Source organism: Mirounga leonina, unplaced genomic scaffold (assembly GCF_011800145.1).
Source record: "Mirounga leonina isolate KUSES-001 unplaced genomic scaffold, KU_Mleo_1.0 Mir_176, whole genome shotgun sequence".
Taxonomy (NCBI): domain Eukaryota; kingdom Metazoa; phylum Chordata; class Mammalia; order Carnivora; family Phocidae; genus Mirounga; species Mirounga leonina.
Genome location: NW_023270454.1, coordinates 37,174,934 through 37,202,212, shown reverse-complemented (window position 1 = coordinate 37,202,212; position 27,279 = coordinate 37,174,934). Strand labels below are relative to the sequence as shown.

At 38.6% G+C, this 27,279-nt stretch overlaps 1 protein-coding gene across 4 annotated transcripts in view; it reads right to left on the bottom strand.

Annotated features, from left to right (window-relative positions):
- Positions 1-27,279, bottom strand: part of NR3C2 (nuclear receptor subfamily 3 group C member 2) — a 328,906-nt gene that overhangs the window by 139,106 nt on the left and 162,521 nt on the right. For all 4 annotated transcript variants that reach the window (XM_035022937.1, XM_035022938.1, XM_035022936.1 and 1 more), the window contains one exon: positions 26,981-27,120. In XM_035022937.1, the coding sequence (XP_034878828.1) occupies positions 26,981-27,120 (140 nt within the window). The remainder of the gene's footprint in view (positions 1-26,980; positions 27,121-27,279) is intronic.

The window sequence follows — 27,279 nt, the reverse complement described above, 5'->3', positions numbered from 1 at the left end:
CCATGTGGTTTCCTAGTATCACACTGAAGTTTAGCAACAGCTAAAGAATGAGAAAGATGTGCTCAGCAAATTTTCAAAATTTAAGTATCAGTTACTGAAAATAAGCTTTTGTAATATAAACTCAAAATGAATTCTAAGGGGTGCCTAGGTGGCTCAGTCGGTTAAGCATCTGCCTTCGGCTCAGGTCATGATCCCGGGGTCTTGGGATTGAGCCCCGCATTGGGCTCCCTGCTCGGGGGGAGCCTGCTTCTCCCTCTGCCTGCCGCTCCCCCTGCTTGTGTGAGCTCTCTTTCTCTCTGACAAATAAATAAATAAAATATTCAAAAAAAATGAATTCTAAGATGTGAAATTCATAAATGTGCATGGTAGTCACACAGCCTAACAAGTAAGATGGATTTTTCTTCTTAGTACCATCTAAAGGATGTCTTAGATCCTATTTGTCAAGGTAATTTTCACCCGCTGGTGAGTATTACAATTCCTATAACGAATTAATCATCTCAAATAGTATTCTGTTAAAAGCATAGTGCTCTAATGTGACAACCAGAAGTACCATGTTCTAGAAGACATAATCTCTACTGTGAGTAAAGAGCTAAATTCTAGGTCCAGATAAACAATTAATAATTTTGCACAACTAACTGAAACTAAAAATTCAGCTCCTTTGCTCTAAAAAGCAAAATGCAAACAAGACTTGCTGCAACTACCAACAAGTACTTGTATATTAAGGTGAGGACAAAATAACCTACCTATAAATCACCTGAAATAAATGGCCCATACTTACTGAATAATTACGAGGTTGACCATCACCCACAAGCCATCCCCAAAAAACAATCTCTACATGCAAGTTTGGTTTCTGCCATGTAGAGTCAAGGTCTTCAAGTAGTCTGCCTGCTGAATACACTGTAGCAATGTGTAGAGCTTTCCACCTTAGATTTTGGAAAGGTGACATAATTATCGATGACTTTTAAAACAAACTAGAAAGATTTGCTCCACATGAAAATATTTTCACAGGATATTTGGGCTAAACCACATCTGCCGTTCTATGATATCATGAAAATATTTACAAGACCTTTGGTATGGCTAATAAATCACATTTAAAATTACAACTCCTAGGCCCCGAGATCTTAGTTATATTCTATTTAAGATATTAAGCTCTGTGGCGCTTGCTTCGTTCCTGATTTGAACAATTATAAAAAGATATTTATAATAGGATACTAAAGAAAATATAATTATTCTTTTAGTAATAATTATATTTAACACTTTTAGGGAGCAATTTTAGTTATATATTTTTTAAGGGACCTATCTCTTAAAGATACATATTAAAGAATTTATGGAGGATGGACACGCTTGAAAATAACCCAGTAAGGCAGAAAAGGGGATATACTGATAAATTGTTGAAACTGGGTGATGAATACATGAGGGTTCATTATACAATTTTATGTATTTTTAATGTAAAATTCTCAATAAAGTAAAAAGCATTTATTTTAAAATTATATTTTAAATAAAAATAGAATGGTTCAGTTGATTTTCTTTTTTAGTTTAAGGATAAAACAAAACCACTCTGAAATAGGATTTTATTTTTTTAAAATTTCAACTGCTTTACTGAAATATAATTTACACCCATACAATTCACCCACTGTAAGTGCGCAGTTAATATTGATTTTTAGTTAGTTTATTCCGTTGTATAACCATCAGAACAATGATTTAATTTTAAGCCAGGAGATTTTTTTTTTTCCAGTTGGGAGTATTTTTAACTTTTTGCTGTTGTGAAACAAAGTTCTACTTAAACAGTGGTTATAACAGCTTAGTTATGCTTTAGAAATATGCCTATTTTTCTCTTCTTGAAATATCAGTAATCCTAAAAAAAAAAAAAAAAAGCAGTATTTATCAGCAACTAGATTTTGAGACTAAAGCCATCTTTTTTTCCTCTATCTTTATTGACATATTTTCTCCTTGCCAAGTTATGAGGAAGAAACACACATTCCGCGCCTCCCCCCCCGCCACCGCCCCATATAACTCTCCATTGGCAGACTGCCACACCAGCGGCAGCAGGCAAACTCGAGATCTGAATTGGCTCTTCTGTGTTTCTATGGCTAGTTCAGGGCAGCCCCGGGGAGGGTTCTCACCTCCCATTCCAGGTCCCCTTGGGAAGTGCAGAATATAATTTATCTTTCCCACTTCTCAGGAAATGAAAAAAAAATTGAATACACTGAAGTAGGTAAACCAATTTGGTTGCTACTCCACCATCATCTCTAGCCAGGTCTTAGAGGCTTGAGGTAAGTTATTCCAGCTCACAATGGCTCCCGGTATTTGTTTCTATATAAATCCTCTATGTTACTTCAGTGGCACCTCTAGGAATTGGCATGTGTGCTTTCATTTTCAAATTTCCAGTCTCAAATGAAATAAGTCAATCAGAGAAAGACATGTATCATATGACCTCACTGATATGAGGAATTCTTAATCTCAGTAGACAAACTGAGGGTTGCTGGAGTGGTGGGGTGTGGGAGGGATGGGGTGACTGGGTGATAGACATTGGGGAGGGTATGTGCTATGGTGAGTGCTGTGAATTGTGCAAGACTGTTGAATCACAGACCTGTACCTCTGAAATAAATAATACATTATATGTCAAAAAAAAAAAATAAAAAGGAAGAAGATAGCAGGAGGGGAAGAATAAAGGGGGGGAATCGGAGGGGGAGAGGAACCATGAGAGACGATGGACTCTGAAAAACAAACTGAGGGTTCTAGAGGGGAGGGGGGTGGGAGGATGGGTTAGCCTGGTGGTGGGTATTGAGGAGGGCACATTCTGCATGGAGCACTGGGTGTTATGCACAAACAATGAATCATGGAACACTACATCTAAAACTAATGATGTAATGTATGGTGATTAACATAACATAATAAAATAAGGGAAAAAAAGAATAATGCATTTTTTTCTAATGAAATCCTATAGGCTTTTCATATGGGTGAAAAGATAACAATATTAGAATAATTCATTTTGGACACATGCCATTAATATATATAATTTGCAACTGATATCCCTTACTTAAAAAAAAAGAAAGCTTAGAAAACTTTTGTTTGAAGGCTTATAGGTACCATAAATAAAATATATATGATTTTACCATCAGAATGCTCAAATTTCACTGTTTGGAGTATTTAGAAAAAAAATCAATGCTTCTGCGGAAGTGTTGCATATACCTGGGCACTCATGGTCAATTAATCATGCATCAAACACAGAGTAAGTGGTTTATTATCCAAACACTTATGGGTGTGAAAGGAGGCGGTATTATAACTGCACCAGGATAACAGGCATAAGGCAAAACTATCCCAGGCAAACTGGGCCACATGACTGCTCTAGTTATAAGTCAATGCAAAAACATTTCAGATCAATGGGACTTAGCTACAATTCCCAATCCTTTGGGGTCTACAGTGAATCCTCCACAATCGTTATTCTCAAACTTCTTTGGAAAGCTGTAGCCACAGCCAAAAGGGATCTCTTTTTAAATCTCATCCCTTGATTCTGATATTTTACTTTTATACCATTAACATCCTTATCTTTATATTTATAATATATGTCAATAAACTATGGACATGAACGAACAATACTGACTATAGTAAAACATTATAATTTATCAAATGAGAATTACGAAAATCACCCAACTGTAAAAAAAAATTTTTTTTCACCCAATTGTAAAAGTTTGAAAACAACATCCAATTCTAGGGAAGACACTTTCATTTCCCAACTGGATCATTTAATTGTTTAAGAAATATATTGCCCAAAACCACTAGCACTATAAAATACCAATGACAATTTTGAGACTCCGAGTGTGCACTTAATCCAAAACAGAAAAAGAATGACACTGGTGGTGCTCCCCACAATTATTTATATCATTTGGATAGTCCTAGAATTTGAGTAGCATTTCAATTTCTTTTAAGGTCTCCTCACACTAAAAATGCCATAATTAACATTCTCAGCAGCATTTAGGTCTATGAACGTTAAAACCCAAATCAAACTAAAAAATTAAAAACAGCTGGAATTTATAAACCAAAAGGATTTTCTCCTCTGGTAAAGAGATTATAATGAAGTGTGGCACAATTTTATGAACTTATTAGTCCGACTAAATGAACTTACATTCTGCAGCACTTCAATAACTGTAAGTTGGAGCACTGCCCAAAAATGAAATGGGGATTTTTTTCTTGTTGCTTTCTATGCAGAAGTCAAAATGCTTTACATTTAAAAATTAAATTACAGAATAAAATACATGGCATTAAGAAATCAAGAATACTAATGCATAAAGTTGAAACATGATACAGAGTTGAACAGTGTGATACGCTTCTTTTGTGAAGCTAAAATGGTTATAATGGGTGAACAATAACAATGTGAGTTTCCCTTTCAAGAAACAAGCAGAATACATGCTAAAACTATTTCTGAATGAACTTCCAAAACTATTAGCATCATTCATTTAAACACTCTGGTATTAAGATGATACCAGTTTCAATATGGGTTCTGACAGCTTGTTTCATTTTACAAGAAGATATCAAGCAGACTCCACAGTGAGCGTGGAGCTCGATGCGAGGCTCCATCCCACCACCCCGAGGTCACGACCTGAGCTGAAATCAAGAGTCGGTGGCTCAACCAACTGAGCCACCCAGGCACCCCTCTACTAGTATTTAGAGCAAACCATCTGAAGACACCATCATATATTCTTCCCTTTCCCTAACCAATCACTATAATATCTGCTCGTACTATTTTGTACTTTCATTTAAAATTACAAACTGCTATTTGCAAAACTCTATTCAGGCATGGCCACTTGGCATGTTCAGTACCTGAATCTAGAAGAGAGATGAGGTAACACATAGCCACTTGAGAAGTGCCTTAACAGGAAAGACTATGCAGTCACACATGGAAATAAAGGACATTCAAATTTATCTTTGATATCTGTTTCCCAAAGCCAAAACAATGTTTTCCCTCAGCTGAATTTCACCACTGGATTGATCCTGTATGTCAAAAATGACTTGAGTTTCTTAATGTCATCTGTAAGAATGTGAGAAACTTGAGCAAATCACTATGACTAACACCCTTAACAGAAAGAGTCATTTTTGGCAGACAAAGTAGAGGTCAGAGAAACCAACACAGAAAAGGAACTGAAGTAAGCTATCAAAAGCGTGAGAACAATTTAAAAATAGTAATAGATATAAATTGCATCAAAAGACCATCATTAAGTGTTGAATTACAGTGCACTGCAGAGACCCAATTCAAAAGATAATAATCTTCCATTTTCTCCTATAGTTAAAATTTTAAATATCGTATTTCCCAAGATCTGATACAAGGCAGACATTCAACAACTACCTGTGACTCTGAGGAGACTCTGGCAATCTGGGCTTACAGTTCATTCATTCATTCCCCTACCATTTACTAGGTACTGTGTTACTTGTAGGAATAAAAGACTAAACAAGGCACGGTCCCTGCTCTTAGCAGTCCAGTGGACAACAGGCCATTTAATAGAGCTTGTTAAGACCTGTGGTGGGGCAAGCTCAGGTGTCACGGGACACACAGGACTCAGGGAAGCTTCCCAGAGGCAGCCACCTCTAAAATGAGAACTGAAGCTCTAGGGGGAGCTGGCTGGCCCAGCACAGACAGAGGGAGGAGGAAAGAGCGATCAAACAGGGAACTGCATGTGCAAAGCCCATGGGTGGGATGGGCAGCCAGACAGACACATGGGAGGGACAGACACTTTCATAAGCTAAGTGCAGCTGGAGAACAGATTCTGAGGCAGGAGTGGAAAGCAATAAAGCTAGAGCGGCCGGCAGTTTCCAGAGCTCATACAAAATGCGGAGGAACCCTGAAAAGCAAAGCCAAGGAGAAGAGTGAATGCCAGGTGGACTCACTTGCTCTCTGTCATGTGCTCCCCAGCTCCACCCTCGCCGCACAGGGATTCAAAGTGGTGCCTCTGCAACCGTACTGTCACACATCTTTCTTTCTTTTTTTCTTTTAAGATTTTATTTATTTATTTGACAGAGAGACAGCACGCACAAGCAGAGGGAGCGGCAGGTAGAGGGAGAGGGAGAAGCAGGCTCTCTGCTGCGCAGCAAGCCCGATGCGGGGCTTGATCCCAGGACCCTGGAATCATGACCTGAGCTGAAGGCAGATGCTTAACCGACTGAGCCACCCAGGCGCCCCTGTCACGCATCTTTCAATGAAGGCCAGGCTTGCAGATGGCAAGATGAGTTTTGTCAACATGTTCATGACATGTGGTACCTGCAGGCCTTATGCCAGCCACAGGGTCTGCACTTCAGCCTGGGGTCCCATCTTCCCCTTTCCCTGGCTGCTTACCCTCCAGGGGTATCCAAGTCTGCCTCTGGTTTAGACCACTGAGAGTGATGCCACAGTGAAGGGGGAATGTGGAGAGTCTTCTGAGCTCTCCAAGTTCCTAATCTGTGACAAGTACTAGGACAACTACGAAGATGCAGAGGACATGTACATGGCTAGTTGTCACAAGCACTGGAAGGCACAGTTCTTAACACCTGCTAAGAAGTCTCATATACCTGGCTGTCAGAAGCTGCACAGGGCCCATAGTTTATTTAAAGACATTTTATCAGGTTTTTTAATATACTGGGGAGATAAAACAGGTAAAAACTGAAGCGTAAGAAGAGACTCTCCATTGTCTGGGAGAATATAGGAACTTTCAAAGTTCTGTGGACAGATGTTCAAGTTTTGTGTTTTTTTTTTTTCCCTCTGTGATCAAACCCTAGAAGCTCCAGAGATACTGTATGTGAGATCTGGGTGTTATTCCCCTCTTCTCTCACCAGGATAGTGTTTAGTTAGTGCACACAGGGCAGTCTGATGGTCAGAGCACTGTGTGAGGTCCTTCGTGCGTGCATGCGTGTGCGTGTGTGTGAGGGAGGAGGAGGCAAACAACAGTTAAAGGAGAAGGGCACTAAGGTCAATATTTGTAATTTCCTGGGTAGCCATATTAAAAAGTAAAAATAAACAGCTGAAATTAATTTTAGTATTTTTATTTAACCCAATTTCACCAAGATATTAATTCAATATACAGTCATTATAAAAATTATGAAAGGTATTTCATATTCTTTTCATACTAAGTTTTCAAAATCTGGTATGTATTTTACATTTACAACACATCTCAATTAGAACTAGTCACATTTTGAGTGTTCGAAAACCACATGGGACTGCTGTCTACCATATTGGATAGTGCAAGTTCGGAGCATTTTACTAAACCTTCCATCTGTTACAAACGATAAGGCCATCAGAATATTGAGGTTTTTTCTCATGGTAGAAGTAGCTAGCCTAGGATTAGGGGGAGGCTCTCACTGCCAGGGGATGGTAGTTTCCCTGGGTTCACGACAAACTGCCCAGGGGCAGTGGAAGAAACGCCGAGTGACAGAGGCTGGCTCAGGGGCGGTGAGTCGGCATGGGTGGCCGACTTAAGGAAAATCTACAACTCCCTCTTACAGGAGCAGAGTTATTCCGGATGTAAAATCTGTTAAGCTCTGTTTTCCAAAACACCTTTCCATTCACAACTAAAGGTCTGCGTACAGCTTTTTACATGTCAATCCGGTCTTAAAATGTTTTTAAAGACTAAAGGTCTGGGAACAAAGGTCTGGCTCTTTGCTTCAGGGAGCCACTGGAAAGCACGTCTTAGGCTTCCTTTACCTCACCCATACAATGGGGAAAAAAATTCAAAAAAATAAAATGGGAAAAAATTCTAGATGCTAAGTGTTACGTCTGACAGAGTGGGTCCTTTGTAATTTCTCTCACTCCCTCCTGGACTTATTGTTAAGGATGAAATGATGTACCTCTCTGGAACTGTGAAGGGTGATAACCATTCTATGTCTTGCTTCCAAGTGCCTTTACAAAGATAAAATCCAACCTCCTAACCATGGTCTTTGAGGTCCTACATGATCCGGTCTCACCTCCGTACCCTCACTCTACCATTCCCCTCATTTCATCTCCCTCTTGCCCACTTTCCAGCCACATGAGCCATGACCTATTCCTCTTTTATTCTAGTCTCCCTCCCGCCCTGGGACCTTTGCACTGTGCCCAGGGCACTTTTAGGGCTCTTATTTCAAACTTCAAGTGTCATTTATGTCTCCAGGGAGCTTTGAGAGACCACCCTAACATAACCATTTTCCTGCATCCCTGATACTCTATCTGAGAATTCTTCACCCCTTTTTATTTTACCTGTTTGGTTATTCGTAAATTGCCAGTCTTCCCCACTAAACCGTATTGTCTCTGAGAGTAGCAGTGTTGTTCTGCCCCCTGTGCCTAGAACAGCATCTGGCACCCAGGAAATGCTCAAATTTTTCATGACTTCAGGAACGAATGAATGTCATTCAAATACAGATTTTTATCAGTAGCTCCTAGGGCAAAGCCTTTCTCGGGGAGTTCTCTTTCATCATAAAAAGTATCTTTTCGTTGACATTGTGCTAAGTGACAAAAAGACAAACACCTGATTCACATACGTGAGGCACCTACAGTAGTCAAATCCACAGAGACAGAAAGAAGAAAGAAGAGTAGAGGCTACCAGGGGCAGGGGAGAGGGGGCAAAGGTGAGTCCCGGTTTCACGGGTATGGAGTCCCAGCTGGGGAAGGAATGGAGGAGGACGGCAGTGACAGCTGCATGACACTATGAATGCACTTAATGTCACTCAACTGTACCCGGCAGCAGTTAAGATGGTAAATTTTATGTTAGGTGTATTTTCCCACAGTTTTTAAAAAGGTCACAATGATACAGATACCTATCAAACTAGCATAAAGTAAAAAGCATGGTAATACCTGTTGCAGGTGAGGCTGGAAATATGCTACTGGTCAAAATGTAAGTTACTGCCATCTTCGGAAAGCTACCTGGCAACAGCTTCTTAAAATCAAAATCCTCATGTGATTCAGAAATTTTAGTCTGGAAACCTATCAGATGTAATAAATATGAGGACGTATACAGGAAAAATCTTCTTGGAAGCGTTCTCCCTCCATGTGGGAAGAGCCCACAGCACGTATATTTTTGTATTCCTGTGGGGCCTGCATTTACTGGACGAGTAAAGCAAACATCACAACACCAACTGGCTCTCATATAATTCCCTGCTATGCTCAAAGGACAGATATTTATTCGGTTTTCATTCTTGTTTTCTAAAATTGCACAGAAAACATTTTCTTACGTAAGGAGGGGAAAAGACTACTTATTAAAAAGCTGCTCAACTGATGCAATTTTATCATCAAATCAACTATCTCCTAGGATTCGAAGTTTAAAAGTCTATTACAGAGTAAAGAGAACTAGTTCTTATGTGTAAGAAGCTGAGGCATATGAATGAATCACATTAAGCCTTAAACATTTAGTTTCCCCAAACATACTGCAGACCAAAACTTTTACATCTACTCAGTGAGACGAAGTTAAGGCATAAAGGAAATACTATCAAAAATGATTCTAACAAAAGTAGGAACATTAATTGCTTGCAAGAAGGTTATCATTTTAGGTAGAAGGATTTCTCCAGATTTTTTTTTCCACTTTAAATAAGCTAGATAGTTGGCTATAAAGGCAGTTTTTAACTCTGGGAAAGATGGTTCCATGATAAATAGGATCTCAAGTATTACTAATAAGCTGATGACTATTACAAAAAACAACTCAGAGAGAAAAGCTAATTCTCTTTCATTTAAGTGCCCCAATGATTCATTTTAAAAAGGATTTCCAGTATCCCCTGAGTTCTATTTAAGACCAGACTTGCTTTCCTGGATTTCCAAGGGTTCCATGGCACCTCCTGATACACATGAATAAGATATGCCATAGGAAGACTCATTTTTAGCATTTTCATTTCAACAAATACAGACTTCCTTACAGCGAGCCTCCTTTAAATGGGGTACACTTGAAGGGCTCTCAACAGTGCTCATGACTAGCTCCCTATGCCCTAAATATGTCAAAAAAATCTAAATGACATATTCGCAGATCGAAAACATGAAGCCGTTCAAATGTCTTAGGAAGGTGTAGAGCATTTGGAAGTCTTGGAAAGCAAATCATCTGTTGATTTTAACAATGTACCAAGTATGACTTTGGGACCAGTTTACTGAAGGAAAGTGCTGTAGGATTACTGCTGTAATTTCTGCGGCAGAAAAGTTTCCTGTAGTTAGATCATTTACAACTGGCACTATGCAAAGTTATTAAAACGGGTAGGTTTGAGGGACCGTCATTTATGAGTTACAGTAGGTTCTGGCTAATATGTACCAACAGGGGCAGCCACATGTACAGGTGGAACTGGCAGTTAACCAATGACCAAATTACCAGCTTGACAGATGGAGCCTATAGTCCTCACCGGAGACGTTTATTGACTTCCTTGGTTTAAAAGGCCAGTGACACAACAGCCATCCTCAGTGAACAGTACCCTCCTCATCTAACGTACGGACTTGCTTCTAGAGGGTCAGCCATAGGTTTTGGGATGACAGAGGTGGGCATTCCAGGTATTCCCAGGGAAAACCACTAGAAGTTAAAAAAAATATATTTTTGGACTCTGTAAATCAATTCCTGGTTAAAATTTTTAGCCAAGGGCACACCCTCTCTCCACTTTTCTCCAATAGGCCAGACTCCAAGGGTTAGCTTTTTTGTCGGGACAGTGTACAGCTTAAGTCAGGTTCAGATTGAGTCCAAGCTTTGTCATTTATTAGCTGTGTGAGCCTAAGTCACTCAGCTGCAAGTGTTTACTAGTATGAAGACACACACAAACATGAAGCTGTTATGATCACAATGGTACGTGAAGATATGGAGTGAGCTTTGCTGTGTATTTCTTCCTAGGAGCAAGCCCACAGCATCTTAACTTAAGCTGTCAGCATATTTCTGGTTTCTGTAGACCTGGTCTTGAAGGGAGAGAAACTGCCTAATATACATATTTTTTAAATCCATTTTTCCTTTTCCTTCTCTTTCTTCTAAAAGTTTTTCAAAGAATACTTCCACATTAGGACTATGTGGGCAAAATTTTAGTAAAATTTTGTTTCAAGTTAGAATTTAAATTACTCCTTTTAGAAAAATTACAGTTTAGGACTTTAGATCTGTGGCCATACCTAATACCATGCAGTGAATCTTTTCTACAAAATAGTATTAAATAGTATTATAGCTTTTAATGTCACCCATTACCCTATTTGATAATAGAACAGAGCTATTTTAACAATTGAGAAAGCTGCTTACCCTAGGTCTGCATCTGATTTCAATGGTATTTATTCTCACTGGGATTCAAAGAAGCCCCTTACTGGTTTCAAATACACATTTTATATTTAGTACATGGTGGGGGGGTTAGAATTTGATATATAAAATTATTGTTCCCCTGACATTTTATATACTATTCCACCAAGTAACCACTTAGAGAGCTTTGCATAATCTGTGGGGTATGTCCAGTCTGGCAAGTACCAGAGGCACTGTGAACAGCTATCATTTATTTAACAACTACAACATGCCAGGTAAGCGGCATACATCATCTCCAATTGCTAAAATACCATGCTGAATGAGGTATTACCCAATCTTCATTATACAGCTAGAAATCAGGGATAGGCTAATAACTTGCCCCAGTAATGCAACATGGTAAAAACCAAACAAAAGAGAGCGTGGTGTCACAAAGACCTGCAACTATTCCTGCCTCTGACCTTCACTGTATGACTATGGACAAATGACTCTATTAATTCCTACAAAAACCATACAGAGTAATACCACAGAATCTTCATTTCAGTGCCTCGCTCATCACAGCAGTTAATAAATGTTCACAGTGATGAATAGCCTGTACATTCACACTAGAATCTGAACACAGGCTCCAAAGGTTACAACTGTTTAAGAACATGACACATCTCAACTGAATGTGGAAAATGAGATCTTACCATCTAGTTTCAATTATGATTGAGAAGAAGAAAAAGCACTTGTTAAAAAAAACAAAACATATAAAGACAGAAAGCAAAATGGTGGTTGCCAGGGATCAGGGGAAGGGGAAAGTGGGGAGTTCTTATTTAATAGGTATAGCGTTTCAGTTTTACAAGATGGAAAGAGTTATGGAGATGGATGGTGGTGACTGCACAGTGACATGAATGTATTTAACACTGCTGATCTATACATTTAAAATGGTAAGATGTAAAATTTATGTATATGTATTTATATGTGATATATAATGCTACCACAATAAAAACTAAAACAAACCAAAAATAAAAACTAAGCTTTATTAGACTGAATCTGAATATACTTAGATGGAAATTTTAAGTAAATTTTTATGATAGTATTTTTCATAAGATAGTAAAAGTACTTTATTATATAATCCTAAACAGAATATTTATCCTATGATTTACCTGTGTAATATAAAATAGATCATTACCTGGCGTTGATTTCCAATGGATTCTTAATTAGCCCTTCAGTATGAATGAGAACACATGCAATGTGTTCTAGAAACCTGAATATAAGAAAATGTTTGGTGTCCCCTTGTTAGAATATATGAAAGAGAACAGAAGCTCTTCCCATGATTCTATATGCAGCAATTTCTATTTTAAAAGAGACTGGTCTGGGGGCGCCTGGGTGGCTCAGTCAGTTGGGTGTCCAACTCTTGATTTCAGCTCGGGTCATGATCTCAGGTTCATATCAAGCCCTGTGTTGGGCTCCATGCTAGGTGTGGAACCTACTTGAAATTCTCCCTCTCCCTCTGTCCCACCCACTGCTCATGTGCTTTCTCTCTCTCTCTCAAAAAAAAAAAAAAAAGAGAGAGAGAGAGAGAGACTGGTCTACAGTAGGCAGCATAATGCATCACAGGTACACACCTCTCTACATAATGATGTTCCCTTTAGAAACGTTTTTTCCCAAAACAAATCACCTATAATGCATAGTAGAATGATGTCATAATGCAATTATTAAAGGAAAAACTACACAGTGAAAGATATTTGCTAATGTTTCAACTTAAATCTTAAACATTTCAGTAACTGAAAAAAATATTTCATATAGGGTTGATTTAAAAAAAATTCTTTATTGAAAGTACCACAGTCACAACTACCTGAAATGATATTCTTGTAGTCCAGTCAACAATTGAGGTTCTTCAAAAAAACCATCATCAGGTATATTGAGTATTTTTTTTTATTTATATATTTTTAAAGATTTTATTTATTTGTCAGAGAGCGAGCACGCACAAGCAGGGGGAGCAGTAGAGGGAGGAGGAGACTCCCCGCTAAGCAGGGAGCTTGATGCGGGGCTCAATCCTGGGACCCTGGGATCATGACCTGAGCCGAAGGCAGACGCTTAACCAACTGAGACACCCAGGTGTCCCTGTTGAGTACATTTAATTTAAAAAATTTAAAGGGAAAGTTACAGTAATTTTATATCTAAAGTCATTTAATAATAGTATTTCTAGAATTAATCTATTCTCTTTAAAAACATGATTCTTATTAATGCCTATTAACACTCTTTTAAAATTACTATTCCTTTTTTAAAAAAATTATTCATTTATTTGAGAGAGAGAGAACGTGTGAGAGAGAGAGAAAGAGAGAGAGAGAGAGAGATCAGAGCATGGGGGAGGGGCAGAGGGAGAAGCAGACTCCTCACTGAGCAGGGAGCCCGATGTGGGGCTTGATCCCAGGACCTTGGGATCATGACCTGAGACGAAGGCAGATGCTTAACTGACTGAGCCACCCAGGCGCCCTACTATTCCTTTTTAAATTACAGTATCAAGTCATATTGGATAGTTAAAAAAAAAAAAAAGGAAAAACACAGTTATTACTTATGTAATGGTAAGTTATGGTAAAGACAAAACAGGAAAGTCTACTCCATTTTCCCACATAAATGAAAACCCATATTTTATGTTACACTTCTGACTTGCTCCCCTGACTGTAAGAGAGATAATTTGCTTGATTTTTTAAATAATTTAAAAATTGCTTTAATTTTCTCGTTTGTTTTTATAAAAGATGTACTAATGGCTCAGGAGAGGTTAATTTTTGATACTAAAATAATTTATTTTTTGTTCTCATCCTCTCCCTGTGGGTCAGGACTATAAATGACAACTTACTGTCTCATAAATAGCTACCAGGACTTGAAAAGTGCAATTTTCTGTTTAGTAAAGGAAGTTCAACAGTGAGAATCTTTGTTTAAAAAAAAAAAAAAAAAGAAAGAAATCTTTCCTGGTTCCATTTGATCTTTACATGATTTGTACTGCTTCACTGGAAAAGACACAGTTAATTCCTAAGCCTCAATATGATTATTTTGCTTTATAGGAAATTTTCAAAATACACTAGATGTATGGAGCGGGGGGAAGAGCACGCTGCTTAGAAGGAAGTACGGTGTGGTGTCTGGGATCCTCGTGCCTCTTCGCTAACGGAAATGGCAGCAGCAAACTCCCAGAGCCTAGAGCATAGTAAGTACTCAACAGTTCGCCGAGCTGCATGGAGGCGCCTGGGTTGCTGTGTGCCCCCACTGTGGTGTGCGTGGGGCATTTTCCTTTCCATTTTCAATGACTGCTTTATCCCTAACTGGCCATGGTCCTGTGGCGTCCCTGCTTCTTTACCTGTCCTCTCATCACCTGCTCTCCAGGTTCTGGACCTGGCTTTCCATGTTTCAGTGAGATCTGACCTTAGTCACTGTTACAGCTCTGTTCTTTGAGATGCTGGTTAAATTAATTAGGCAAAGGTCAGCTATTTCAATATTTGGGAGATGTAACATAAATATTTTGAATTTTAAGGATCACCAATTAGAGCAACTAAAGCTCCTCAAATAAATCTAAATCCTAATCAGATGTGTCAGACCCACATTTGATTTTAAAAATTGAAAGGGAAGGCTGTTTGAAGGAATTTTTGGTTTAATATCATTTAATAATGGCATTTCTGGAACAACTTCTTCATCTATTCTTCTTTAAAATCAGTAATTTTTAAAGGATTTCTAATTAATGGCTACCAGTACTCCACTCCAATTCTTTTTTTGAATGCAACTCTAGTTCATATTAGATAGCAAAAAAATGAAATAAAACAAAACAATTAGTACTTATGTAATGCTATCTATATCAAATTGCTGAGCCTGGTCCAACTGGGAAAATGCTACAGTGTGGGCCAGATGAAAAATAATCAACCTAGACTAATTCTGCACTGGTTTTCCAATTAAGTCGTTCAACAAGAGTGGGAGGGTAAGAGAATGCAGTATGTTTTAGAAATCCTGGCACAGTTAATTAAAAAAAAAAAAAAGAAGAAGAAGAAGATAGTAAAAAGCAGTTGTGATCTTGCAAATGGTTAATAATTTGAAAGAGTGTGAAAATGGTCTTTGTTGTCTGATTCTATATTCAGGTGGATTAAATTTAAATCCTGACCTTAAATACAAAGTTTTCCCCACTGTGGCCCCTTGGCACAATACTCACGAACAATATAGATCTGCCTAAACCAAAGTGGTTTAGTGACAAAGAGGTCAAAACTCCAAGTCTTGCCTAAAGTAATAGATGCTTTCTTTTAAGTTTTACTGGTTTTTCCTCCAAACCAAATATTTAACATGTACATAAAATAGCTACAGTTTAAATATTCCACAGTTTATTGAGAACCAATGTATATTGATGAAATTACTTCCTAAGAAGAGTAAAGTTCTTTTTTAAATATAATGTTTGTAAAGCAAGCCATTATTGTTTTCAAAGCAGTTTAAGCATACATGTACTATTTTATATCTTCCTAACTCTGAGGGATGGGTTGGGCTGATACTTCAATATTTAATTTCTCTGGTTTCTAGAAGAGGAAACAGACGTTAACAATTATTTGCTCAAAGCATCAGAATGAGCAGCACTATGGACTGAAGTCCACATTGTCTGACCCAAGGCCAATTCTCTTTCTACTCTACCATTATTCTACATAAAAAGGACTTATTTGAGAGACAGCAAGAGTGAGAGAGATCACAGAGGCAGAGGGAGAAGCAGACTCCCCGCTGAGCAGAGAGCCTGACAAGGGGCTAGATCTCAGGACCCTGGGATCATGACCTGACCTGAAGGCAGACGCTTAGCTGACTGAGCCACCAAGTACCCCTAAAAAGGAGTTTAAAGCCTATTCTGGTAATGTTTTCTTACACAGCTTCTTACTGGAGGGCTCTCACAGTAAAGTGTGCAAACCGATGGATAATATCCAAGTGCCTTTCACTAAAAAATTAGTAAGCATTCAGTACGGCTTACAAGAGGGTGGTATAAATTTGGAAACTCAAGCCCTGGTTCTTCCTTCTGAACTGGAGAAGAAAATAAAAAATAAAAAGGGATTAGGAGGGAGGAGGAGGTATCTGACTTGTAGTTTTCAAATTATATAGTTTTGATTCCACTGAAATAAAAGAATAAAATTTAATGAGTCTGAGCTATCCTACAGTGATATATGTAATTTGAAATGTATGTTAAACTTCCTAAAAACCTCACCCCATCTACTCCTCAGCTAATTTGCTGTGACTGTTCACAGTTCTTGTTGACAATTATGATGCCCTTCTAGATTTAGATCCTCTAATCTGTTTATTTCATTCACTTTATTTCATGTTTTACCACTAGACAAGTAAACAAAACATTTTTGTAACGGTGTATTAGGCTGTCAAATGCCAGTAATTTAATAGAGCCTTTGGTCTTCTACCTGTAGAGAGAAAATGTATTTCTCACTCTTCTTTAGGGATTGTTCTTTGCTCTGTGAGGTATAAAAGTTCACTGTTAATTAGCAACACAACGCATACAGGAAGGTGATGCTTTTGTAGATGTAACCTTATAGTCGACAAATTCCAAGAGCTAGCATTTATTAAAGAGCTCCAAATAGGGCCAACTTGAGGGCAAAATGGAAACAATCTATGCTGCTTATGAGAGTTGTGAGCTTCACTCCTCGGTGTCAGTCTGCTCTTCTCTAGATGTGGATTTGGTCTATGATGCTGGAGGGAGGTGTGTGAGTGTGAGAGAATGTGCGCATGTGCACAGAGGCCTTTATGATAATAAATGTCTCACTGCTGTTCGAGCGAGGTTCCCCCTGCTCCTTAGCCCCAGAACAGCCGCCACTGGGTGATCGAGTAAAGTGGGGCAGAGCTCTGGAAGTGTGCATGTGCTCCCTGTATCTGCTTCTCTAGAAACATCATTATCAGCCTCTTTCTGTTTCCCATCTAGAAAGTCAGGATGGGAAGTGAACACAGATACCAAGTAACGTTCAAAGGGAAAAAAAAAATCACTACACTACACTAGATATGTCTGTCCTTAAAGAGCAAAACATTACAGGAAAAATTTTAGGGACTTGAAACACTGGCATCCTTTTATTTGCTACAGATTTTTTCTGCCTTCTCAACCATAAATAGCTTCATGTCGTGGCTCCCTATGGGGCCATAAGCCGCTGAAATCATCATTTAGTACCTCTAATAGAAGAAGTAACAACAGCCCAAGTTCCCCCAATGATCTGCTTTTCCTTTCCTATTCACCTGGACTGCTTTCTCCCCTTTGGAGAACTGACTGCCACAGCCTCACCTGTTCTAAACTCCACTTTTCCATCATCTCTATCCTTAGAGTGTTTCCTTCCTCAGTCTCTGTCAGCGACCTCCTTCTCCCAGACGAATCCACCATCGGGTCCTTCCAATTCTCCCCTCCCCACTCAAGTCAGGCCTTCCACTCAGTGGCACCAGTGCCATCCCAAGTTAGGTCCTTTCTACTCTCTACCATCCACAGGCCCACCTCAGTTGTCATCTCCTCCTCTAGGTGGCCCCTGCCATGAGCCACTCACCGTTCCACACCAAGAGACAAAACTACCTAAGCCACTGTGTTGATTTTTTTCCCACTGTAAAGAACTTTTATAAAAAGACCTGATGTATTTAAGAGAAGGGCTGTGATTTTTCGTTCCAGTAGGAGGGCCTTACATAAGCTGGCCCTAGCGTCTTTGTTCAGTTGCCAACACCACATCTGGGCATGGGCCTGCTCTGGCCAGGCTGTCACTGAACTGAGCTCAAGCAAGTGGGCTCAGGTTCAGGCTTTATCTACCCATTCCTCCTCCACCCTCTCCTCCTCATCCTCCTCATCCTTCCAGGACCCTATTTTGGCATTTGACTGCAGTCAGTTTAGCAATTTTCATTTTCGGTGTCAAAGTATCAAATCATGATCCTAATTACACCACAAGTGCAAGTTCCGTGAGAGAAGCTTTGTGTCCTATGGCTCTTGGGTCTGTTTCTGAGCCACCACACATAAAGCAGACAACAAAGAGCTGAAGAGTTAATCGCTTTCAGCTTTGGATGAAGGAGGCCATTCTCCCGATGGTTCTCTGAACCTGATAGGCTACATCTAATTTTTATCACACACAGGAAATGAAACACAGGAAGATAAAAATTTTAAGTAAAGCTTTAGATTAATATCAAGATGTTAAAGAGGTACTTCAGGATGGTAATGGTAATTTTTTAAAAATATGGAGATCATTCCTTAAGAAAAAATAGAGACTACCCAATTTCTTTCCCATTAGGGCAACAGAAATTCAAATTAGAATTCCAACTTGGAATGGCTAGGAATTAATTATTTAGAGTATAGCGAGGTAACTTAAATTATAATGTGCTCTTCATAAGTGTTCTGAAGCCAGAGATGTTGCCCTACTTTCTGGTGGGTAAAAATAGTTGGGATCTTTGTAACTCTGTGAGAGGCAGTATAGCTTACGTGTTAAGTACACAGAGCCAGAATGCCTGGGCTTCCCGAGTTCAAATCCCACTTCCTTCAATCTGAGGATTCTTAGACTACTCACCTCTCGCATGCCTCAGATGACTGATCTCTAACATGAGGACAGATAATAATCATACCTACTTCACAGGATTATTAGGAGGATTAAAATGAGAATATACAATAAAGTTCTTAGCATCATGAGCACAAACATAAGTACTCAAATATTTACAATTCTTGCTATAAATTTCAACAGTTGAAGGATCATAGCATAAAGGCTTGTTAAAAAAGTCAATGTTTTCCTTATAGCAACAACTGCATACAGAGTTTAAAGATATTACCTTTCAAAACTTTCAGATGTCAGAAGGCTGTCATGAGGAAAGAGTGAGATGAAACATGGAGGACCGGGCACAGTGTCTGGCATCTAGTAACTGCTCATTAAATGGTAGCTATTATTATAGGAGCAGGTGGTTGACAGAACAAAGCATTTTTTAAAGCACTGCTCGTTAAGATAAACCCAACTCTTCCATTAATTGCAAAAATAGTTACTTTTTAAATTTCAGATCAGATTACAATTCTCATGGAAGGAACAGACACGTTAAAACCAATGCTCACGAAAATTTTCTTATCAACAGGCAATCCTCTACACTAGTTTTTAGGAAGGTTCATGGGTCAGGTGACTCGCTGTTGTCTTTGGGTTGGCTATTGGAAAGACAACAGCCAAAGGAGTGAGTGGCCAGTCTCTACAAAAGTCTCAGGGCATATATTCTCAGTATCATCCCATTCCTGGCTCTATTTTTCTCTTTCCTGCTCTCATCTTCCCTTTGTCCTGTTTTTTGTTTCACTAATTTTAAATTTCATTTTAACTTATGTAAAGTCAGTTTCTTTGGATGTTTTTTCTTGAGATGGGTAGCAAACAAACACATAAGCATTTGAAAATTACTGGGCTTCTAATTTATACTTTACAAATTTGCTAAGTGAAGTGCACCTTAATTTAAAATTTTAAGCTACAAGAAGTTCTCCTTGCTAACTTACTCTTGGCCCACCTGTCTCTACTTCAAATCATTTTCTAATAAATCATTTCAACATATTTGACAGAAACAAGGGTGAATCCATTTATAAATAGTTAACGAACAATCAATCAACAAATGTTGCTTGAGCACCTGCTACATGTTTGGCATTATTTTTGCATTGGTCAGCAAATCAAATCTCCTTTATATCATGTTTAGTTGTGGGCCCTGGACTAATAAGAATCAGTAATAATTAAGGCTTAATGATGAATAAAAACAAAAACTGGGATTGAAAAGTCCACATATGCAATAATGTCTTAAGTCTAGCTAAACTTGGAATAACCAGAGACCAAGTTAACTAGGACTTTGTGTGCAACTTGAAGAGAGAAAAATTATTTGCACATGCATAACACACACACACACACACACACACTCGATGTTCCAGATTTCTGTTCTCTAAGATTCTAACCATGGCACATTCTTTCTCTAAGTACCCATTTCTTAGGCAAATGCATCTATTTTCATGGATGATGATTCCAAAATCTTTGCTTTAAATCGTGCCTCATTCCCCAAGCTTCAGTCTCACATCCAACTTTCTGTTAGGCACACCTGACTGTCCTATAGACATTTCAAACTCATTGTCCTAAATTGAACCTCATTCCAGTCTCCTTTATCCTGGCAATGCCCCTCCCTTTTTTCCATATGCTACATAAATGGCTCCTTTATTATGTCTAATCTCTCCACCAGCCCTCACTAGAATGTACACTCCACCAGGGTAGGGGATTTTGTTCACTTGATCTTCATTCAAGATGTCCCTGGGTATGCCTAGAATGGTGTCTGGCATTTAGTAGATATTAAATAAATGTTTGCTGAGTGAATGAACCTTTCCTCCCATGCCCCCAAAGCTACTCCCTCTCCAATGTTCCTAATATCAGCAAATGAGCCTGGGGAATCATCCTAGATCTCTGCTTCTTTTCCTCCAATATAGAAGTGCCAATGTTCCTTCCCAGATAGTCTCCTTAACTACCCCTCCTCTCAATGTCTAACACTGATGGTCTAGTTCTTTCCCTGGACATCTCTTACCAAAATGATTTAAAACAGCCACTGGAACTGTCCCTATTTAAATAAGCATACCTCCCTGAAGCCAGATATTAAATGCAAAACTGAGTTTGCCATTCATTTTGCCCAAGGATAAGCTCAGGCCCCTCCTTATGGTCCAGGACCTGGACCCAATCGGCACATATAGCTTTACCTTCTATTACCTCACTCCTCAAATTTTTGAAATGGTTAATGTGAAATTGCTTCTGGTGCCCTGTGCAGACAGCCTATCTTCATCCCTCCTCACCATTGCCAATTCTAATCTTCCAAGATTCAGTTTGGGGTCAATTCTTTAAGAAGCCTTCCCTGACCTTCCAAGTTGGCCTAAATGTCACAGCTTTGCATGTATGTTCCCATAGCAACTAACTGAAGGGATATAAAAAATCTAGGCAAACATTTGCAATTAACACTAAAGCCTTATGTTTATATGAGGAGGAAAGGAGTGTTCATAAAAACCATAGATATGATCTACTGTGTAGGTATTTAAGCTCTTAAAATAAGTAATTAGAAAGAACCACGTTACTTGGCTCCTAATATGTGGTAAAGGAAAGAAATAATCTTTAAAGAATTTTATGAGAAAAATGTAAGCCAGATTGGTTTCCTACTCTGACTCAGCAGTTCTATAAGAGTGACACTGGACTTTGTTGTTCTTTAGCCTCCTGTACATGGCTCATGGGGACACTGAGGGCTATATCATATAATGAACTGAAGACATCTAATAAATATACATTAAGTTATTTCCTTGCATTATCATGTCCTTAATTTTATATTGCCAGTTACAAGGGAATGGCTATATTTCAATTATTATATAATACCACCCTAATTAGTTTGTGTCTGCTAAATTCAAGCTATTTGGGGGCACAACTGTATTGTGCCCATCCCCCACTCCCCTACCCCTCCCACTTGCTCATACAGCATTGACGGGGCAAACGTGGGTATGACACAGTGAGACGCATTTTCCTCTGGACCTGTTCAGTTTAATCATTAATTTCAGAAAAGCAAAAGAAATTAGCTATTAGCCAACCATCACATTTAAGAACAGTTTCCCCCAAAGAATAATCTATAAATTTAAAGATTTTTTTTTAATCTATATGCTGTGAACTACATTTGAAAGGACTGAGGTACATGTTCACAGGCTTGGTTACCTTAAAATTCTGCATATTTGAGGAATCCTTTGATTTTTTTTTGATTTTTTTTTAAAGATTTTATTTATTTATTTGAGAGAAAGAGAATGAGAGAGAGCACATGAGAGGGGGGAGGGTCAGAGGGAGAAGCAGACTCCCCGCTGAGCAGGGAGCCCGATGTGGGACTCGATCCAGGGACTCCAGGATCATGACCTGAGCCGAAGGCAGTCGCTTAACCAACTGAGCCACCCAGGCGCCTGGAATCCTTTGATTAATCTACAATTATCTTTCCTAAAGCGATTTCAATTCAGGAAATAAATTTGTAAGTCTCTTACTTACAAGGAAATGTCTGAGTATGGAAACTGACATCATATGATTTGGCTGACCTTACCAAGATATGGAATCTTTAGCCTAACAGGTCTGCTTACAAAAATATAAATCCAGTTGGCTTTACATAATAATGAACTCTTTTTTTTTTTTTTCCAGCCTTGTAACTCTTCAGTGATCTGTGGTAGCTGTGTCTACCAGACATTGCTTGTATACAGAGTATCCAAAAAGGAAATTAGATTATAAAATAGTGTACTGAATGTAGTCGGCTCTGTTCACTGAGGGATCACAAAGTAAAATACACATGAGATGAAACTAACGGCAATTTACAGTTGGAAAGAGACTGAGATCGTAAAAACTCAGACTAGAATTCGAAGTTGCGGATTAGAAGGCCAAAGGCCTGCATAAACTCTTGGGCCAGTTTCATTGCTAATTTACTGATTTGAAGTCATTTAACCTCAGTTGCTCTCATGCTACATGTCCACATTCACGTGTACCTTCAAACATTTATTTGGTGACTACTAAATATCTATAGAGTCTTGCTAGATTCTGGAAATAACACCCTGTCCTGCCCTAAAGACATCTAACAGAGGAGCTCAAAGTCCAGTTGATAGCTCTTGATATCTTCTTTACTATGCAACTTCCAAATGTGAGACCATCCCCATCATTGACAGACGGTCATTACGGGGGTAAATCTCAACAGTCCAGGCCACATTGGAACACGTGGGATGGCCTCTCCAGAAAATTTTGGCAGACCCTCCGTTATCCCCACTTCCCCCATATGCCCTTTGAGAACTTTTGAGAACTGCTAGTCTAGAAGGATCTTACAACCTCCAAGGGCAGCTCAATGAAGAAAAATAACGTATTACAGGAAAAATGAAGATCTAATGAAGAAAAAACAAAAACCTAACAGTGCCATGTTATTGTACCATTTACATATCTCTCTGAAAGGACATTAAGCAGAGAACTGTAGCATTTGATCCTAGGGAATCTAATATTAAAATAAAGTTCTAATATTTTGATGTACTTTATAAAATCGGCAAAACCATTTTGTTTTCCCTTAATTTTTCTTAGTAGGTAGGGCAGTATTACTTTCCCTATTTAGATATAAAGAAACTGAGGCCCAAGCAAATTAAATAACTTCCCTTAATATCACACCTGGTGAGTGGCAGAGCCAGAAATTAAAACTAAATCTTCTGGCTCTAAAACCAGTCCAGTCCAGTTTCTACCCAAGGGAGAACCCTACCTAAAAAACTATAAATATATAAATGCTGCTGCTTCTTCTTTTTAAGATAGAAAGGTCCTGACAAACCTTTAAGGCAATTAAGCAATTCAAATTTAAAAACAAAATTATAAACTTCCATTTGTAAGGTATAATAATATGGCTCTTAACTGACATTATTGGAAAATAAGGTGTTCTGGATGAAACTTCTAAGGATTTTTATATTAGATGTTTAAGATGGAAAAAAAATAAGCACATATATCTATATCCCATTAAACAGAACACAAAGAACATAATTTATACTTTTAAAAAATGATTTTCAGTCTTCCTACACAGTTACAGCTACACTATTATACCAATCTTTAGAGTGGAGTGCTCTAGGGCATAAAGCCTTAAACCGGTAAACTCAGAGCACAGATTGCTACATTTTTCCTCCTGTCTCCACTCTAGTGGTCACTTCCAGTTCTGTCTTTGGTCAGGTTAGCTCTTTTTTTTTTTTTTTTTAAGATTTTATTTATTTATTTGACAGATAGATACATAGGGAGAGAGGGAACACAAGCAGAGGGAGTGGGAGAGGGAGAAGCAGGCTTCCCGCTGAGCAGGGAGCCCGATGCGGGCCTTGATCCCAGGACCCTGGGATCATGACCTGAGCCAAAGGCAGATGCTTAACGACTGAGCCACCAAGGCGCCCTGGTGTGGTTAGCTCTTTTCAGCTTAACTGACTGCTCTTATCCCAGCTCCTTCTCTATCCACTGCTGCTTGGAATTCTCTGCTTTTGTAATCTAAAGAGGAGCTTAAGGTTAGCAGGGAAAGCCAGAAAACAAACTTAGTAAATATTCAAATTTAAAAACCACATACATATTTGCATATTTGTATGAATATTCATCCACAGTCACCCATACACATGCATCATATAAGGGGGCCAAATTATGTCTTCTCAATGCTTACATCACTCCCTTCATTATCACCAGGTAGGCATGAACAAACGACATATAGGGTAGAATTTCCGTGAACTTGAGAATTACAGAAAATGAAAGAAATAGATTTTGAGATTTAGAATTGTAAGATGTTAGGTTGGGTCTAGTGTGGAGTCCTAAGACTTTAATACGGGTCTGAGTTTTTGGCCTTATGATTTTGATTAGTAGACTGGGTCTGATCCCAACCGTCTTCATCTGTAAAAGGGGAATAAAAAAGAAATCTATATACCATAATTTTATAACTAGTGCCTCAAACTATATATGGTATTATAAAAATAATTAAATCAAAAAGTTCTGATACAAAGGTAATCTAATTTCTCATATATTCTCTCTCTTACATACAATAAGACAGTAAAGAAACACAAATACAAAATAAAAACAAGTCCTCAGTCTCATGAAGTTTATATTCAAAATTTATAGCCTTGTTTCATGCAGGTGAGCTCTAAAATTGTAATTCCCCCCCAAAATAGGGACTAAGCTATATTAATAGAAGTCTTACAAAGTGCTCATCAAGTTTCATTATCCATTATTGATTAGCTTTCCAATGAAAGAAAAAGATATATAGATATCAAGGCTTTTCCTTATTTATTTATACCTTAGTTACAAAAACACTTCTTTCCTCAGTTACTTCCACAGAAACTATTTAAAACAAAAACTAAGCAAAAACTTTGGGAAAACCTTTTGCTTCAGAAGTAGAGAAGTGCAGGTTCTGTAAACAGCCGAAACCTGGGTCCTGATATGAAAGCTGACCCAGATGCAGGGCAACACAGAGGGTCCCCCTCCAAACACCCTTCTCCACACTGCTTTAGTTTTACATATTGCCTTACTTTGTTCACTAATTAGTGAGTCAGGGGTGGGGGGGGGTATGGTGTCCTTATATTGGAAGGTACAAAGTGGCATTAGGAAAGTACCAGAGGCAATTTTACTTATTTATCTTCTACTGAGCCAATCATAGAGTTAAGGAAAGAGAAAAGGGGGTGGCAGGGGAGGAAAGTCTGAAAAAAATAAATTGATTTCAGTATCGTACAAATTTATTTTCCAGGAATCAGTCTCCTGCTAACAGGATCCATTTTTTCCTATGGGAAATACTCTTTCCCACTGTTGGTCTAGGTAGCTTAGGTTGGCCGACTCCAGCCAGAAGGAGCCTGTCAGATCACTGCATTCCCAGGTCACTGTGTTTGGTTCAGAGAAGAATGTGGGAGCCAAGTACAGTCTTAGGAGATTGAACTGGGGCCTTCTATAAGAACAGCTGGGAACAGAGAACCTTTTTTTTCATGAGGTCCTGGTGGCTGTCTCATCACCAGGAGAGAACCTGGATGAGAATAGAGCCAGAGCAAAGTGAAGGGGGAGAGGGAATGGGATTGAGTTCTAACCACCTGGCTTAAGACCTCGGCTTGTCTGAAGCCAAGCCTACACTAGGGCTTTAGAGTTATGTGAGCCAATGAATTTCCACTGGTGTGTATGTCAGTTTGTATTCAATTTTCTGTCACCTGTAACCAAGAGCCCATATTCTGCGAAAGAAATACAGAACTCCCATTACCAATTCAACGCTGGGTTTGGGGACTATTAAATAATTAATAGTGTAAATAATGTAAAATCATGTAATATTAATTAAATAACGCAAAATCAATCCCAGAAGCACAGAAATAACTACTTGGTCAGCTTCTGCATCTGAAACTGAAGACATATCCTCATGGTCACCAGCAAAACAAAGATGAAACATTCAAGTCCTTTCCCCTTAGGTCTCTGAAGCACTGATTCGTCCCCCCGAAAACTGTCCTGAGAAATAAATCTACAGGAGTCTTAATGTGGAACTCCTTGGTGAAATCAGTGTCAATTATGCCAGTAAACGCTGCTCCTAATAGCAAAAATTCTACACTTTACCCAGTCATGTAGTCAGCATTAATAAAACCATCTGGACTAAGTCTGATGTTAATTAACTGCTTGTAAGTGAGGATGGAGGGAGGCAAAAACAAACTAAAAGACTACTTCTCCTGAGGAAGTACAATTACTTGGACAGAAGCAAAAGCTAGCCTAAATACACCTACAGAATTGTAGTCAGAGGTTTCATTTAACTTCCTGGTTTGGAAAACCTTCAGTTAGAACAAAGATAGGACTTTAGCAGGGACCTGGAATCTGGAGCAGCTGCTAAATGAAATTATTCTGTATGGAATACAACTTAAATTACAGACAGGATTCTGATATTAATGTTTTAATTTGCCACAAAGACATATATATGATACAGAAACACAGAGAAGACATGCTGCATTCTATGTATGCCTAGTAAAAATGCTCTTGCACATCATGCAAATTAAATTTATGGAGAATTATTTTTCTAAGGCTCACTGAAAAACAAAGACAAACAAGCAAAAACAAAAACTTCTTTTTGATTGATCGCAGTTCCCCATGTCAAATTCTGCCCATTAAATACTGCTCAGTGGAAAATCTCCAGGTGGTTTTTAGGTAAGACATTACTACTGTTTATCACAGACAGACTGCCTCAAAAATGTTTTCGAATTATTTCCCAATAATGATTTAGAGTTAACTATGCAAGTAAGCTACACACTAGGAAAGGAAATGTGTAAAAGGAACACCCACATGAACATTTACCTTCCACTGCTCTTTTGAAGAACACTTTGCAGCTGCCACAGGTTACTACCCCATAATGACATCCTGAAGCCTCATCCCCACACACCAAACATATTTTGGAAGGTCTTGAAGATCCAGTAGAGACACTTCGTAAAGAAGAGCTGAGGAGAGAAATGAAGATTTAAATAAATACACTGCAGCAGCACATGTGATATGCTGTATAGCTTAGCTCAACATTTGTCAATATTCATGGGTCCATAAACAAATTCAGTATCTACTGGTCACACAAGCGACTTAGAAAATGAAGGTAAAACCCTATC